The sequence below is a fragment of the Gigantopelta aegis genome, chromosome 8, assembly GCF_016097555.1.
Source record: "Gigantopelta aegis isolate Gae_Host chromosome 8, Gae_host_genome, whole genome shotgun sequence".
Taxonomy (NCBI): Eukaryota; Metazoa; Mollusca; class Gastropoda; order Neomphalida; family Peltospiridae; genus Gigantopelta; species Gigantopelta aegis.
The window spans coordinates 864,644-883,503 of NC_054706.1; the positions used below are offsets into that span (position 1 = coordinate 864,644).

Sequence of the window (18,860 nt, forward strand, 5' to 3'; positions counted from 1 at the left end):
TCTATTACACTGTGACGTATAGTTAACCTGACAATCATTTGTTTGTGACGCGTAGGTTAGCTACAAGGCAAGGGTTGTAAATAACTTTTAATCAAAAAAGATGTTAAAATTTGCTTAAAACCTGATTTGTGAAAATATGTAAGAAATATAATACTTTCGTGTCCGCTAGATACCATTTATCTTACAACTCTTTGATTAAAAACGTATCCAAATGGCTTTCGCTCGTTAGATACATTTTAAAACAACTCGTTGTAAGATAAATGGTATCTAACGACCACTCATGTATTATTCTTTATATATCACCAGGGCTGTGCCTTGCTGTTATCGATTTGTGTATCAGATACATAATTCAAATGATAAAATACTTTCCCAGCAGCATAGAGGTATACTTTTTATGTATATCATGTATGTATGTTACATAGACGATACATCAACGTGTTATTTTCATTCAGAACCGACATTCCAGTGTCATGAAGGCTACTTCCGGTGTGGGAATAACTCGTACTGCATCTCGCCGAGTCTCGTGTGTAACGGGGTGCTCGATTGCATTGGAGGAGAAGACGAAATGCATTGTGGTAAAATTAAAATATACTTACTGGCATGGTAAATTGGCGTCAAATATAACAACTGTTTCGAATTTACCAATAAAAATTGAACAAAACCATAATACATGGTGAGGGCCGTATCTGTGCACAATGTAGAATCGAATGGATATTTGGCAAAATAGAGCTTGATTCTATGAATCTCTATCTAGTGCCTCAACAACAGACGGACAGCTGCTCCTAGGAGATCTATTGCTAGATATTTAAATATTTTACACCGCCAAAAGAGGACTGACTCCCAGACCAGTTTACTAAATCAGTACTAGCACCGAACATAGCTCATTAGAATAAATACAGCTGTGATGACATACGCTCATGAATCATCGTCATCACAGTTATGATATTGTAGTAGCATACTTGCTCGGGTTGGAACAAATAACAACTTAGCTTGCAGGCTTGTACGTGTTTATGTAGACATGGAAACCGTCAAAACATAGCTTACAAACAAAAGCATAACAACTCAGGTATGTGGTGGACCAAGCTGTAACGAACTGGAAACACAACCAACTGTCCAGGTTAGAACGTACGAAATCATTTATAAAAGTAAAGTTCCCCTTCTCAGTACATTTATCCAAATTCATCCAAAGTCATCCAACCAGAGTAATAATGTTATATGTCATGAACACAGTAGCCTGACAAATATATAGCCAAGAACACAATAGAAGACGAGCAACGCACGTGCAGCATGTCGCGTATGAAAGCAATGCAGGTAAAACATCCATGTCAGAAAGCCTGTGTAATCGATAATGACATACTACCTATACCTTGTCAAATTAAAACCTTCACAATCTAACATTTGAATAAAGTCCATGACTGTTGAAAGCAGGTATTTTTAAGAATAAATATTGTAATGGCAATGTCTACACGCCATTTGAAGCCCATCACAGCCCACGTGACCCGATCCATAGCACGTGATGCACGTGCCACTGGTCACAGGACTACAATAGTACACGTGTTTTCATCGTTACTTGCTCACAGTAGTCCGACACAACGAAAAACACATTAAAACGATATTTGTTACGACCTGTTTCGATGCCACGCCTCACAAATGTGTAGCGAGAACGTGCCGTCGTCATGTTGCACGCGGGAACGTCAGTAGCCGACGTTGAAAGGGCGTTGGGTTGTAGTCGACGGGCAATTTATGATCTGCGGACACTGGTACAACACACGGGCACCACAGTTGATCGCCCCCGACCGGGTAGAACACGTATGACGTCATAGGCAGATGGCTGTCATATTGTGTTATGTCACTTCCGCAACCGTTTCATGACGGCTACTGTAATGGACTTTTCAGACGTCGGGTGTCCGCGCAAATGATCCGAAATCGGCTGCGAACCGCTCACCTCCACGCACGGCGCCCATATGTTGGACCCATTTTGACCCAATATAATCGACGTCAACGTCAACTGTGGGCACAACGCCACTTTCGATAGACTCAGAGGGAATGGAATAGAGTCGTGTTTAGCAATGAATCAAAATTCACACTGCAATTTGCTGATGGCAGGCAGACGGTTTGGACACGACGTGGTGAACGTCATGGCATGCTCACTGTTGTGTCAGTGAAGTTGACAGATTGGGAGGTGTAATGGTTTGGGGTGCTTTCTGTGGAAATGGACCTTCTCGACTTCCTGTCATCCGTGGCAACCTCAACTCTGCTGCATACTGTGACCAGGTGCTGGCCCAGGAACTTGTGCCCTTCATGGCAGCTCATGGTCCAGGCCTGATCTTTAAGCATGATAACGCCAGACCCCACACTGCCATCTTGACATGGGATTGCCTGAGGAACGCGGGCATCAATGTCATGGATTGGCCTTAGATGTCGCCCGACCTGAATCCCATCGAGCACGTCTGGGATGTGCTGGGAAAACGCCTGCGCACTCTCAGGACCCCTCCACAGACTTTGCAGGAACTTGGTGCCTCATTAGTGGAACAGTGGCGCCGTATCCATAATGCAGTCTTTACACGCATCAGGCATTGCCTTGCAGTTGTGGGTACACATGGAGGGCATACGCGCTACTGAACCTGTGATTTCATCAGACGATCCTTCTTGTGAATTACCAATTTGAACCGTTTGTGGTTTTAATGAATGCTGTGGGCGCATCGAAATATCTTATTTAACACGTTCTTCTGCCATATTTGCTAATTAGCCAAGATGAAACGGTTGTGAAGTTTTTAATTTGACTCGGTATATATACAAAAATCAGTCCCTATCATAATATCAGGAGTTTACCGGTAAAATCGCCTATAATTACACGTCTGTAATTTTCTTATACGTTAAAATTAGAAAATACGGTTTTTGTTTTATTCACAAATAAAATTTAAATGATATATTGTGACCCCACTAGTTTAGATTAAGTACGATTCCCTGATGTATTGTGACCCCACTAGTTTAGATTAAGTACGATTCCCTGGTGTATTGTGACCCCACCAGTTTAGGTTGAGTACGATTCCCTGATGTATTGTGACCCGACCAGTTTAGATTGAGTACGATTCCCTGGTGTATTGTGACCCCACCAGTTTAGGTTGAGTACGATTCGCTGATGTATTGTGACCCCACCAGTTTAGGTTGAGTACGATTCCCTGATGTACTGTGACCCCACCAGTTTAGGTTGAGTACGATTCCCTGGTGTATTGTGACCCCACCAGTTTAGGTTGAGTACGATTCCCTGGTGTATTGTGACCCCACCAGTTTAGGTTGAGTACGATTCCCTGGTGTATTGTGACCCCACTAGTTTAGGTTGAGTACGATTCCCTGGTGTATTGTGACCCCACCAGTTTAGGTTGAGTACGATTCCCTGGTGTTCTGTGACCCCACCAGTTTAGGTTGAGTACGATTCCCTGGTGTATTGTGACCCCACCAGTTTAGGTTGAATACGATTCCCTGGTGTACTGTGACCCCACCAGTTTAGGTTGAGTACGATTCCCTGGTGTACTGTGACCCCACTAGTTTAGGTTGAGTACGATTCCCTGGTGTACTGTGACCACACCAGTTTAGGTTGAGTACGATTCGCTGGTGTATTGTGACCCCACCAGTTTAGGTTGAGTACGATTCCCTGGTGTATTGTGACCACACTAGTTTAGGTTGACTACGATTTCCTGATGTATTGTGACCCCACCAGTTTGGGTTGCGTACGATTCCCTGATGTACCGTTACTCGATGTTTAGGTTAAGTACGACGCCCTGATGTACCGTTACTCGATGTTTAGGTTAAGTACGATTCCCTGATGTACCGTTACTCGATGTTTAGGTTAAGTACGACGACCTGATGTACCGTTACTCGATGTTTAGGTTAAGTACGATTCCCTGATGTACCGTTACTCGATGTTTAGGTTAAGTACGACGACCTGATGTACCGTTACTCGATGTTTAGGTTAAGTACGATTCCCTGATGTACCGTTACTCGATGTTTAGGTTAACTACGATTCCCTGATGTGCCGTCACTCGAAGTTTAGGTTAAGTACGACGCCCTGAAGTGCCGTCACTCGATGTTTAGGTTAAGTACGACGACCTGATGTGCCGTTACTCGATGTTTAGGTTAAGTACGACGCCCTGATGTGCCGTTACTCGATGTTTAGGTTAAGTACGATTCCCTGATGTGCCGTCACTCGATGTTTAGGTTAAGTACGACGACCTCAGGCTAACAGATTGCTACTTCATATTGCAGGGTACTTCACCTGTCCCAACTACTTCCGGTGTGACGGCGTCTGTATTCGGCTACAAGACGTCTGTGACGGCACTCGACACTGCGCTGACGGCCAGGATGAGCTGTACTGTGACCAGGACGAGTTCTGTCCGCCGGGCTGTACGTGTACGGGCAGGGTCGTACAGTGCACGGATTCCAGCAGATACAACAGGAGCTGGACCAACTTCCACCCAGACACGAGAGCCTTGGACCTAAGCCACGTGTTCCTGGGGGCAGTCACAGAATACTACGTCTCGAATATCTCAATGGAGTTGAGCTGGTTGGCCCATCTCAATTTGTCAGCCACAAATCAGACGTCTGTTCCAGTGAATCTCAAACTTCCTAATTTGTACTTTTTAGATCTCAGCTTCAATAACATAACAGTTTTGAGAACTGGTGTTTTCAAATTCTTACCTAACCTGAGATTTCTAAACCTCACAAACAACTTAAAATTGAGTCATATCGAACAGCGGGCATTTTTAGGACTTGATAAACTGGAATTTCTTGATTTATCTCACACCGTTTTGGGAACATTGGAAAGTCTTGTATTCCAGCCATTAGTGATGCTGCAGTTTTTGAATATTTCAAATTGTTACTTGGATGTAATGGAAAAGAAATCATTCAGTGGTCTTAACAAACTGTTATACCTGGACATCAGAGATAATAACATTAGAACGTTTTATAGCGGTCAATTTAGAGATCTTATTGAAATCCACGTGGTTTATGCTTCATCTCAGACGTTTTGTTGTGGTGCATTCTGGAAAGGAATATTACTCGACCGCGATGAATGCATAGCACCAGAAGACTCCATTTCGTCGTGTGAAGATCTTTTACAAAAGAATTCCTTCAGAGTTCTTCTCTGGGTGTTTAGCATCATGGCTTTAACTGGGAATGCCACAGTAATTATTTTCAGAATATGTTTTGACAGTTCATCAATAGGACGGACGTTTGGAGTCTTTGTCACCAATTTAGCCTTCACAGACTTCTGCATGGGTATTTACATGTTAATCATCTGCGTGGCAGACACAACCTACCGAGACACGTATCTGTTTTACGAATGGAGATGGAGAAACAGCTCCTTCTGTAAGCTGGCTGGTTTCCTCTCCACGGTGTCCTCTTTGGGGTCGAGTATCTTCGTGTGCCTCATAACACTGGACCGATTCCTGGTCGTTCGTTTTCCCCTGGGTCAAGTACGATTCCGTCCTAAATGTACAATGATCGTGTCGGTTGTTGTCTGGGCTGCTATGATAGCAACAGTGATGGTCCCGCTCACCCCTCCAATGGATCAGTGGAACCTGTTTGGTCAAAATGGCGTCTGCCTGGCCCTGCCCCTTTCGAGTGAACGGCTTCCTGGTTGGTTGTTTTCCACGTCACTCTTCATCGGGTTCAACTTCGTGGCGTTCCTCTTCACCGCCATCGGTCAGATCGCGATCTACAAGACGATGACGAACATGTCGCTCATTCAGAGCAAGAAGAGATCTGACCAGGATATGAAGGTCGCCAGGAAACTGTCGCTGATCGTCCTCACAAACTTCAGCTGCTGGTTTCCTATCTGTGTCATGGGTACGTCACGTAGCAGTAGAAGTAGCAGTAACAGTAACAACAGCAGTAGCAGTAGTAGTAGTGGTGGTGGTAGTAGTAGTAGTAGTAGTAGTAGTAGTAGTAGGAATAGCAACATTATTAGTATTAATAGTAGCAGTAGCAGTAGTATTATAAGTAGTAGTAGTAGTAGTAGTAGTAGTAGTAGTAGTAGTAGTAGTAGTAGTAGTAGTGGTGGTGGTATTAGTAGTAATAGTAGTAGTAGAAGTAGTAGTAGTAGTAGGAATAGCAACATTATTAGTATTAATAGTAGCAGTAGCAGTAGTATTATAAGTAGTAGTAGTAGTAGTAGTAGTAGTAGTAGTAGTAGTAGTAGTAGTAGTAGTAGTAGTAGTAGTAGTAGTAGCAGTAGCAGTAGTAGGAACAGGAGTATAGTATTAGTAGCAGTAGCAGCATCGATAAATATCAATAGCGATAATGTATCTACTGAACTATTGTAAAAACTATGGGCAATAGGGTCACCTTTTTAGTATCACTACTCAAGTGACATTTCATCGCCTATTTGAAACTTACAAGTACCTTTTAAAAGTCATATGTCAAAGCTGAAACTACAATACTTTATTTTTCACATTTATTTGTAATACATATAACTACAAATTAAGTGGTCTCACGCACAATATTTTTATAAACTCAAGAATAATAAGTTTTAAAAGTATTTTACTGGACGACAAGAGTGGTTTCCCAAATAATTTGTAGTTAAATATATCATGGGCACCATCTTTGTTTCTTTGTCAGTTGTCTGCAAAGAATTATGAAAACAATAAGTGTTGAATGTGTACGCATAAAACAGTGACGTCACTACTGTAGTTAATGCATGTGACACGCTCTTAAAATTCCCCTAAAATACTTTTTTCCTATTAGTAAATGGAATTAGTTGGTTGTATTTTTATAGGCATATAGCTGAAGGTATAAACTATGTTTCAAAGCAAAAATTAATAAATATTTTTTGCGGGAAACGATATTATTGCAACTTTGATTTAGCACCTTTAAATCGTACATAAATAAAACAACTGAATTATTACAAGTGGCAACTTATAAATGTTCTGTTTACATTATACGTTAGATGAATACGTTTACTGTATATATTTAAAAAATATATGTTACAGGGTTAGTTGATATGAATAATATAGATATTGGTAACTTATGTGTGTTTAACATGTTACAGGACTAGCTGCTATGACTGGTGTAGATATTGGGATAATGTGTGTTTAACATGTTACAGGGCTAACTGCTATGAATGGTGTGGATATTGGTAGCTTATGTGTGTTTAACATGTTACAGGGCTAACTGCTATGAATGGTGTGGATATTGGTAACTTGTGTGTGCTTTAACATGTTACAGGACTAACTGCTATGCATGGTGTAGATATTGGTAGCTTATGTGTGTTTTAACATGTTACAGGACTAGCTGCTATGAATGGTGTGGATATTCGTAGCTTATGTGTGGTTTAACATGTTACAGGACTAGCTGCTATGCATGGTGTGGATATTGGTAGCTTATGTGTGTTTAACATGTTACAGGACTAGCTGCTATGAATGGTGTGGATATTGGAGGAGATATCTACGCCTGGGTCGCAGTGTTCGTTCTTCCCGTAAATTCCGCCATAAACCCGTTTATCTACACAATTCCTTCCTTGTTCCACAAAAAGGTAAATTTACAACTAATTCACAAATAGTGTAGGTTTTACTATATACACCATTGCAGGTAAATATTTATGACACATAGATATCACATTTTGTTGGTGTTTTTAACAAAAATTCCAGTTTGACTCAACGTTAAAGTTTAAAGGAAAACTGTTCTGAAAATAATTTGTATGTGAATTTTGTGAAAACAAATCGGTCAGTATATAAATAAAACAAAAATACTCACCCATGGTGAGGACTGTCGTCTGCTCGTGTGGATTAAAACAATATCATGTGCGTGTTCAGGAAATTACATCTGGGCGTATATACTGTGGCGAGCATAATTTTAAGGGGGTACTGATAATGCTTCTACGGAAAATATATTTTAAAAAGAATAAAATCCATCTGGACCAGTGTGGATTCGACGCCAAAACCACAGTGCCTGTATATATACATTTTTTAAAATGACGTTTATCCTACTAATCTTTGTCTTTGCTATTTCCTTTGTTAATGACTGTCTATTAATTGTCCTAGCACAAACTCTTGTAAATTGCAGTAATCAACAAATATTATACCAGCAAAACATCCTAGATTCGCGCATATATGACACGTTATGACATTACACTGTCTATGACTAACTAGTCTAGTTACTAACCTATGCTATCTACTTGTATATTTTGTGACGATTTAGGCAAAGAAGGAGCCAGCAACAGCTCTCCACCTTTCAACATACCTCCCCACAGGTAAATTGGTCTCGTCTAGTGCATAGTTATTTCAACATACCTCCCCACAGGTAACTGGGCCTTGTCTAGTGCATAGTTATTTCACCTTGCCTCCCCACAGGTAACTGGGTCTCGTCTAGTGCATAGTTATTTCAACGTACCTCCCCACAGGTAACTGGGTCTCGTCTAGTGCATAGTTATTTCAACGTACCTCCCCACAGGTAACTGGGTGTTGTCTAGTGCATAGTTATTTTAATATACCTCCCCACGGGTAACTGGGTCTTGTCTAGTGCATAGTTATTTCAACTTGCCTCCCCACAGATAACTGGGTCTTGTCTAGTGCATAGTTATTTCAACTTACCTCCCCACAGGTAACTGGGTCTTGTCTAGTGCATAGTTATTTCAACTTACCTCCCCACAGATAACTGGGTCTTGTCTAGTGCATAGTTATTTGAACATACCTCCCCATAGGTAACTGGGTGTTGTCTAGTGCATAGTTATTTTAATATACCTCCCCACGGGTAACTTGGTCTTGTCTAGTGCATAGTTATTTCAACGTACCTCCCCACAGGTAACTGGGTCTTGTCTAGTGCATAGTTATTTTAATATACCTCCCCCAGGTAACTTGGTCTTGTCTAGTGCATAGTTATTTCAACTTACCTCCCCACAGGTAACTGGGTCTTGTCTAGTGCATAGTTATTTCAACTTACCTCCCCACAGGTAACTGGGTCTTGTCTAGTGCATAGTTATTTCAACTTACCTCCCCACAGGTAACTGGGTCTCGTCTAGTGCATAGTTATTTCAACATACCTCCCCACAGGTAATTGGGTCTCGTCTAGTGCATAGTTATTTCAACATACCTCCCCACAGGTAACTTGGTCTCGTCTAGTGCATAGTTATTTCAACTTACCTCCCCACAGGTAACTTGGTCTCGTCTAGTGCATAGTTATTTCAACTTACCTCCCTACAGGTAACTTGGTCTCGTCTAGTGCATAGTTATTTCAACGTACCTCCCCACAGGTAACTGGGTCTTGTCTAGTGCATAGTTATTTCAACTTACCTCCCCACAGGTAACTGGGTCTTGTCTAGTGCATAGTTATTTCAACATACCTCCCCACAGGTAACTGGGTCTTGTCTAGTGCATAGTTATTTCAACTTACCTCCCCATAGGTAACTGGGTGTTTTCTAGTGCATAGTTATTTCAACTTAACTCCCCACAGGTAACTGGGTCTTGTCTAGTGCATAGTTATTTCAACTTGCCTCCCCACAGGTAACTGGGTATCGTATAGTGCATAGTTATTTGAAAATACCTCCCCATAGGTAACTGGGTCTCGTCTAGTGCATAGTTATTTCAACGTACCTCCCCACAGGTAACTGGGTCTCGTCTAGTGCATAGTTATTTCAACTTGCCTCCCCACAGGTAACTGGGTCTCGTCTAGTGCATAGTTATTTCAACTTGCCTCCCCACAGGTAACTGGGTCTTGTCTAGTGCATAGTTATTTCAACTTGCCTCCCCACAGGTAACTGGGTCTTGTCTAGTGCATAGTTATTTCAACTTACCTCCCCACAGGTAACTGGGTCTCGTCTAGTGCATAGTTATTTAACATACCTCCCCACAGGTAACTTGGTCTTGTCTAGTGCATAGCTATTTAACATACCTCCCCACAGGTAACTTGGTCTTGTCTAGTGCATAGCTATTTAACATACCTCCCCACAGGTAACTTGGTCTTGTCTAGTGCATAGCTATTTAACATACCTCCCCACAGGTAACTTGGTCTTGTCTAGTGCATAGCTATTTCAACTTACCTCCCTACAGGTAACTTGGTTTTGTCTAGTGTATAGCTATTTAACATACCTCCCCACAGGTAACTTGGTCTTGTCTAGTGCATAGCTATTTCAACTTACCTCCCCACAGGTAACTTGGTTTTGTCTAGTGTATAGCTATTTAACATACCTCCCCACAGGTAACTTGGTTTTGTCTAGTGGATAGCTATTTAACAATGATAACTTTATCACAAAAACTGATTACAATATATCTACATACTTTTGAAGATGATATAAGATCTAACATTGTGTCTTTAAATGTGTAGGCATCAGATAATCATCAGGCGCATAATTCACCAAGCTCTCTTGGGCTCTGCTAGACAACAAAGCATCCTCTTTGCAAGTCTTTTAGCATTGCACTGCGAGATCGTAAAGTTGTGAGAGTTCAGTGAATACGCCAGTTAATTAAATGTAAATTAATGTAACAAAATACCTTGTTCCTTGCAAAACAGTCTGGCGTAAAACCTATTGTGTTATTGTAAATTAGACAGTTTTTGTTGAGATGCCGCTAGTTACGTCGTTTGAATTAAGTCTTATACAGACACAGCGTTGAAAGTAGCGAGTTTTGTTTTCAGTCTTCAACCGATGATCGTCTGTACGAATGCGTTCTGGTGCTAATATCACAAAATATTGTTACTTTAAATTTGTTAGCATTAAACCCTGCCGTATTTTACACAGATAAATCACATCTATTTGAAATATTGATCATGAAAAGGACGAAAAGGATATAACGACAATAATAGTTTGTTTTGTTTCATGACACCACTAGAGCACATTGATTTATTAATCATCGGCTACTGGATGTCAAACATTTGGTAATTTTTTTACATATAATCTTAAAGAGAAAACCTGCTACATTTTTCCATTAGTAGAAAGGGATTTTTTATATGCGCCATTCCACAGACAGGATAGCACACACCACAGCGTTTGGTATACCAGTCAAGGTGCACTGGCTAGAGCGAAAAATAGCCGACGACAATAATTTTACTATTTCTAACTATACTAATCATTTGTTAGTCATAGACACGTTGGTTTGTGAAACGGGTCGCTGTATAAAGACAGTTAATGTTTTTATTTTGATGTTGCACCCTGGGAATGGCAGCTTACAAGGCTGAAAATGCCGCATTTAAACGACTGAAACTCATTTATTTGGGTTTGGACATTCAAATTTCTAGTTTCAACTTTCGGCAGACCCCTGTGTAATTCAGGTGCAAAACGCTCGCCTGAGGTGCAGTCAAATAACTCATCATTAATTGACTCGATGGCTTTGTTTTTTCTCGTTCCAACCGATAACATTCCTTTCCTTTCCTGCATCCAGTGAGTGAGACAGTGAGCGACCATCTTGTCTACGCGGGTGACCCCGACCCGGGCATGAAGCCGATGCGAGATCTCATGCGAAACGGGATGTTGTCGCCCAATCACGTGCAGTGGGTGTGTGGCAACGTCATGTCCGCTCTACCCTCATTGGACGTCGACACCGATCAGCACCGACCAATCAAACTCTTTGTCAAGATGACGGGCAATGTAGGCACTTTATTATTTATATTACTATTATTATTATTATCTTATAATTAAATTTCTCTTACATTCATTATAATTATGAAAGTCATCAGAGGCGTACCTAGGGTATGGCGCGTATGTCAGGTATGACACGTGCCATGGGCGTCACTTGAAGGGGGGGGGGGGGGGGCGGCACTGATTAGTTTCTATTAAACTCGGACGTTACTTAAAAGATGGGTGTCAGATGTTTGGCCAGGGGCTCAATTTCAGAGCTTGCCATATTCGCTATGTTCCGTAGATACGCTACTGAACGTCATCAAATTGATCCAGTGGTAGCAACCCTAATTTATTAATTGTTCAAGGAAAGTAAAAGCAACGCTGTCAGGGATGACGTCACTTTATATTGGTATTTTGTCTTGTTGAACGTTATAGTTTACAATAAAAAAAAAATCAAAATAAAACATGAACATTAGCGTTATTATTTGTAGGTATGTTTAAAATTTAATTATAAGTACTATCTGTTATTTCTTTTACGTTCATCTGGATATTAACAAAGCAAATCACCGGCAAACTTGTGTGTGAACGGCTTCGATGAACGAAAAACAAATAACAGAATATCCTTAATAATAACATTATTTTGTACATGTCAAATTGTTTGTTTACTACACAACAGGGTCGAACCTGACGAAGGTTGGTGGGAGTATTTAACCCTAATGCATTAGAGAAAATACCCGTTTTGTCTCCCAGAACATGGCCTTCTATTGCTATGTGCCCATTCGTTTTGTACTTCCACCCCGTTTGGTTTACGCTAGGCAGACCCAGCACGAATCAGTCCACGACAGGCGACACAGTATATGAACAAAACTGTATAGTTTTTACAATTTTCCGGAATCTGTGACTAATTTAAGCGGCGATCACGTACTTCCAGTTCAGTCGAACGTTTTAGTCCGAGTAAGTTTGATCATATTTATCTTCTTTCTAGGCAAAAATACAAAATATAAATTATTGTTCTAGCAAAAACAATCCATCCCACATTAGCACAACCAAAATTTATATATATAAATAAAAAGGAACAGACATATTCAAACAGTTTATTCATCGCTACCAGGTAAAAATAATTTTTTTAATCCATTTTGACTCCTTTTGAAAGAAGATTGTGTAGTTCCGAAATAATGCTGTTGTATAGAAGATGTATGGACATTAGGCATACTGAAATATGCTTGCAATAGAAAATACTTTTGCCAGTTTTTCTTCAAATCTGATTTTCATAAAACCAACTGTTTAGTCAGTTGTAATCCAATTGCGTACTCCTGTTCTGTGAACGTCATTAAGCCTTTGTTTTCGGTCATCTAAACGAAGTATGAAGGTGGTATATAGGTATCGCTGTCTACGTAAAGGGATAATCTGAGTTTAAAGCCATTTTAACGTGTTTCCGGCAAATATAACCTTTTAAAAATAATTAAAATTATAATTTATTTACATTTTCTTGCTTTGAATAATATGTTTATCTGTTAAATGTTTTGCCATAGGATGAATAGAGAAAAATACGAATGGCCGTTTGATACCATTTATCTTACGAGTTGTTTAACGATATGACTATTATCTCAAAGACACTAGTATTCTGTTTCTTAGACATACTTGAAAGGGTTTTTCTCAAAGAAATGTGACACACAGAATTGCCTGTATGCAAACTGGCAACCGTTCCAAGTGACCAGTTTCGTCAATACCGTAACTTGTACACATGACATTACGTCAACGCACTGTCACTGTCTTGTGGATCAATTGAAGTTGCAACAGGTGCATAGGTCTCTGACCAGACAAGCCGGGATCGTCTACGAGCCAACATTTGATCTCGCAAGCAGATCGTCTCCCAGCTTTCGAACAGCACATAAAGACAGGTGTAGACGTCACACACGCTAAACACTTGCTGAATAGCGGAGGGTACTATTCACAGATGAGTTTGGGCGTTTTCTGCAGTTGAACTACGCCAGAATCCGTCTCTATTGTCCAGGTGCGAGATTTGTAGATGTCAAAAAAAGAAAGAAAGAAAGAAATGTTTTATTTAACGATGCACTCAACACATTTTATTTACGGTTATATGGCATCAGACATATGGTTAAGGACCACACATATTCTACGAGGAAACCCGCTGTCGCCACTACATGGGCTACTCTTCCGATTAGCAGCAAGGGATCTTTTATTTGCGCTTCCCACAGGCAGGATAGCACAAACCATGGCCTTTGTTGAACCAGTTATGGATCACTGGTCGGTGCAAGTGGTTTACACCTACCCAATGAGCCTTGCGGAGCACTCACTCAGGGTTTGGAGTCGGTATCTGGATTAAAAATCCCATACCTCGACTGGGATCCGAACCCAGTACCTACCAGCCTGTAGGCCGATGGCCTGCCACGACGCCACCGAGGCCGGTTTGTAGATGTCAAAGTCAAACAGGGTCAAAATGGCAGAGTAATATTAATTATTGGTGGTATGCGGTGGAATTTCTGTACACTATAGGCCTCCTATAAGTATCAGGTATAGTGACGAGATGTTTTAGCCTTTAGTTCTTCCGTCAGGTCACCAAACTGACATTGGAGTTGGTTGTTTTTTCACAATGCCAGACCCCACCATGCCAGGCTTGTAACATATTTCCTCATACAAAATGGTATCCAGCGTATGAACCCGCTGGCATCCTCACCAGATGTGTCACATATTAAACATGTCTGGGACGAGTTGGATACAGGATTCAGAGACAATCATAGGAAGCAGATGTTCCAGAGTTTGGACAATTCCACTAGGCAGAGTGACAGGCTACACTATAGGAGTTCGTTATTGAAATAATGGTGTTTTGTGGGACTTTGGTTGTTTGTTTGTTTTTACCCCAAGCTACTAACAATTTGTTTAACATTTTCCTCACCTGTCTCCAGTGCTGATTTGTATGCAGAACTGACCAAACGTTAAGCTATGAATTTTGTACTAAACATCACTATGGTAATATTTAAAAACACAAAGTGTCAGTTGGCAGGTTTCGAACCTACTGCACCGATTCGCATGACATTTGCCAGTCTAGCGTCTTATCCACTCTGCCAACGTGACTTCTTCAAAACTAGAAGCACTTTAACCGGTAGTTAAGACCGTGTACTGTCAGATTTTAGGTTCGAAACTAGTGTAACAATTTTGTATTTATATACAAAAACATTGTAACTTTCAACTGGACAAATGGCGCACACGAGGACCAACAGTCGTCCTGCAGAAACGTCGACCCATTAAATATAGTTCAAAACACAGAGTTTCTGTCAGAAGATACCAAGGGTGAATTACGTACTCTAAAATCTTGGAAACTACATTTTTATAATTTGTAAAAAGAGAACAGTAAAGCTCTATCCTAACCGGCAGCGAGCGACGCGAGCGATGTGAGCGATTATTTTAGAAATCGTTGATTTCCATTGCCGCGTCCTAACTGCACGCGCGCGACGCGACAGATTTATATGTCGCGTCGCACGCGTGCGGTTAGGATGTAGCAATTGAAATCACTGATTTCTAAAATAATCGCTCGCGTTCGGTTAGGACACAGCTTAAGAAAAGTGCTGATTAAAATGTATCAATGGACATGAAATGCAGTGTTCATTTTGGAACGATTTCAAACCCATAACCCCTACAAGGGGCACTTATGTTCTGTTTGGAACGATTTCAAACCCATAACCCCCTACAAGGGGCACTTATGTTCTGTTTGGAACGATTTCAAACCCATAACCCCCTACAAGGGGCACTTATGTTCTGTTTGGAACGATTTCAAACCCATAACCCCGTACAAGGGGCACTTATGTTCTGTTTGGAACGATTTCAAACCAATAACCCCGTCAAGGGGCACTTATGTTCTGTTTTGCTTTTATTACGTACCCTAAAATTATTTTCTGACACAAAGCCAAAGTGTCAATTGGCAGGTTTCGAATCTAGTGCACAGACATTCATTTTAGTTCAGAATTAACATGCTTTATAATACTATGATCGATAGTATCAGTAAAAGTGTGATATCACATATCAATGTAGTAGCACAAGAATTCGTATTTACGTTCCAAAATGTAAATATTCTGAGAAAAAAAAAATGTTTTGCACCAATTGTTTATTTAAATTTAGTGGCTAAAATATTTTATTCACTTGACAAAGCAAAAGCAAAATCTACTAATTGACCAAGATAAAGTTTTACAGATATCAAGTGACTATATAATAATGATTTTTACCGCGGCTGAATTTAACCTTTTGCCATTATCCGTACTGATCTGCTTACAAAACTGACTAAAACAAGTGTGACAAAATTTATTTTCAAGCCCTAAATGGTGTATCGTTACAATAACAAACCATTTATATCATTGATCCCTTCGCTATAGCCCATAAAATAAATATAATTTTAAATAATACTAATAATAAGTTAACCCGTGAAACATCTTGACAACAGCAAGTGACCAATGGTCGCTGTACATAATCACAACTTCCACAAACTATACAGTTCCGTTCATACACTGTGAGTAAAGTTATCACAAAGTGGTGTGGTTAACTGTCAGTTCCCCAATACACGAACTGTGATTAAGTTATCACAAAGTGGTGTGGTTAACTCTCAGTTCCCCAATACACGAACTGTGAGTAAAGTTATCACAAAGTGGTGTGGTTAACTCTCAGTTCCCCAATACACGAACTGTGAGTAAAGTTATCACAAAGTGGTGTGGTTAATTGTCAGTTCCCCAATACACGAACTGTGAGTAAAGTTATCACACAGTGGTGTGGTTAACTCTCAGTTCCCCAATACACGAACTGTGAGTAAAGTTATCACAAAGTGGTGTGTTTAATGGCAGTTCCCTAATATACGAACTGTGAGTAAAGTTATCACAAAGTGGTGTGGTCAACTGTCAGTTCCCCAATACACGAACTGTGAGTAAAGTTATCACAAAGTGGTGTGGTTATCTCTCAGTTCTCCAATACACGAACTGTGAGTAAAGTTATCACAAAGTGGTGTGGTTAACTCTCAGTTCCCCAATACACGAACTGTGAGTAACGTTATCACAAAGTGGTGTGGTTAACTCTCAGTTCCCCAATACACGAACTGTGAGTAAAGTTATCAGAAAGTGGTGTGGTTAACTCTCAGTTCCCCAATACACGAACTTAATTTACTTACTCAGTTACTTACTTAGTTTATTTACTCGTTCAACGAAACATTATCTGATGGTGTTTGTTTTGGATTGGGGTTTTTTCTTCTTAATATGTGGTTTTCCCAGTATAGCAGGTTTGATTGTAACTGTATTGTGTCTAATGAATAACCAATTTTTGTTGTAATTTCAGGTGCCCTCTCGTATTTGTATTACATTTGACAAAGATGGAAAAGAATGCTACGAAAACGCGATAGAGCGTGGCCTGGGAACAATACTGAACAAGTTGGCGTTTTATTAATCTAGCCTCCAAGAGATCCATTTATGTTCATTAACTCGGTGTTCACACATACCTATGTTCACCACTTTGGATGTTTACAATCAAAGGCATCAGGGTTAACATATTCACAAATACTGGTGTATGCTTCGTCGTTTTCAGCGATCGGGTTTCAAGTCAATTTGAACGCAGGCGATGTATTGGATTGGGATCATTTATTCATCTCAAACACAAGCAATAGGACTGGACTAAGCGTTCTGAGTACCTTGTATGCTCGAGTATATCATGTGGCACAATATATTACCACATGGACCCAACATATATCAGTGGCGCAGATAAGGGGGTGGGGCAGGGGGTCCATACCTCCCAATCAAACCTTTTTTCGTTTTTAATATTACATTTTATAAAATCATACATACATAGTGTGGGTTGCCCCCCCCCCCTCTCCCCCCCCATATATATATATATATATATATATATATATATACACACACACACATATATATTGAAATGGACTGCACGTGAGAGGGCGCTAACTATTATTATTCATAATGTACATAGAAGGCTGTGCAAGATGTTAAGCTTTTTCAGGGGGTCAGGGGTGTTGACCCCCTGCCCCAAATGAATTTTCTTTATTTAAATATATTTTCCTGTGGAGCACGACCTCAACCCCCCAAAAACGTTTCTGTCTACAATCTTGACTCCTACCTACACACGCATCTGCTCAAGGGCGGACCCAAGGGAGGAGACCAGTGGGCTCTGTCGCTCCCCCAAAAAACTTAAAAGTGTCCCCTTTTTAACAATTATTTTATTGAGGTGCCCTTTTCAGGGAGTTTCTTCATGTGCCCTTTTGCTCTTGGTCCCCTCTCTAAACTGTTTCCTGAGTCCGCCCCTTCTGCTTTTGACTGTAAATAGTTTAAAGATAATAATAGGATTCAAGCGCGAGTGCAGGAATTTTCGCTAAAGTCTAATCACTGTACATAGTTAAAGACACAAAATGTCATAGGGCAGGATTAAGCTGGGTTCTAATACAAGTAATTATTAGCAATTTGGCAAATTTGGTCTGAAAGTTCAGAGTCCTGTTAGACAAAGAGAATGGCGATTGATCTACAATATCCAATGTAGGAATTAAACAACTTCTCTTGCTCTCATTTATACTTTTCGTTGGCCAAATAATAGCAGCTATCGTTTTACATCACAAATGACAAAACTGTGAGCAGTGTATACATGTGCATGTATCTGCGGTTATAAGTAATATTGATATTTTATAATGTACAAATACTTTTACTGATTATCATGATTTGTGTATTATTTATTTTATACATTATGGTAAATATTACCTTTACAGTTTTATGTATATACAGCATAATAATTTATTATTAAAACGTTCTATCTCAATTCCCAAAACACATAATTACAATTGATGAATATTAAAGCATTTTCAAATAAATACATGTGATTGATTGCATGCGACAAAACCGGTGACTATTTTTGCAACATTAGCGTTATTTTTGTATTACTATATGAAATCACTTCTCAAACAGGAAATATGAAATATTCAGTAATCTCAACTTGTTTTGCTTTTATCTGTATAAAAGTCAACAAGAAGTTAATACTGGCAGCTATGAGTTTTTTCAGCTGAATGTTAGTTATGCCGGTATACCACAGGGAACTGTACTCGGACCATACTTCTTTACATTATTCGTAAATTACCTATGTGGGAACATTTACACCTACTTTTGTATGTAATTGATGGTCACATTTGTATAGCCCAAACATAGTTCACTGGAGTTAACAGAAGGCAGCTCTCATTCATATAAATACATAATTTTCAATGTACTGCATTCCACTTTGTAATGAATCGTGTGTTAACCATTGAGTCTCATTCACAACT

General features: G+C 40.0%; 1 protein-coding gene across 1 annotated transcript; it reads left to right on the plus strand.

Annotated features, from left to right (window-relative positions):
• Positions 1–2,418: 2,418 nt before the first annotated feature.
• Positions 2,419–16,990, plus strand: LOC121378610 (G-protein coupled receptor GRL101-like). Its single transcript, XM_041506868.1, has 6 exons — positions 2,419–2,542; positions 4,267–5,847; positions 7,404–7,531; positions 8,197–8,248; positions 11,370–11,575; positions 16,883–16,990. The coding sequence occupies exons 1-6, from the start codon at positions 2,419–2,421 to the stop codon at positions 16,988–16,990; spliced, it is 2,199 nt and encodes a 732-aa protein (XP_041362802.1).
• The last annotated feature ends 1,870 nt before the right edge of the window (positions 16,991–18,860 follow it).

Bases quoted from the DNA above. Each gene is read 5' to 3' on its own strand.
- LOC121378610 (XM_041506868.1), top strand. From the start codon at position 2,419: ATGTCGCCCGACCTGAATCCCATCGAGCACGTCTGGGATGTGCTGGGA. The intron at 2,543-4,266 runs GTATCCATAATG...TTCATATTGCAG, and splicing joins ATTAGTGGAACAGTGGCGCC to GGTACTTCACCTGTCCCAAC. The intron at 7,532-8,196 runs GTAAATTTACAA...GTGACGATTTAG, and splicing joins CTTCCTTGTTCCACAAAAAG to GCAAAGAAGGAGCCAGCAAC.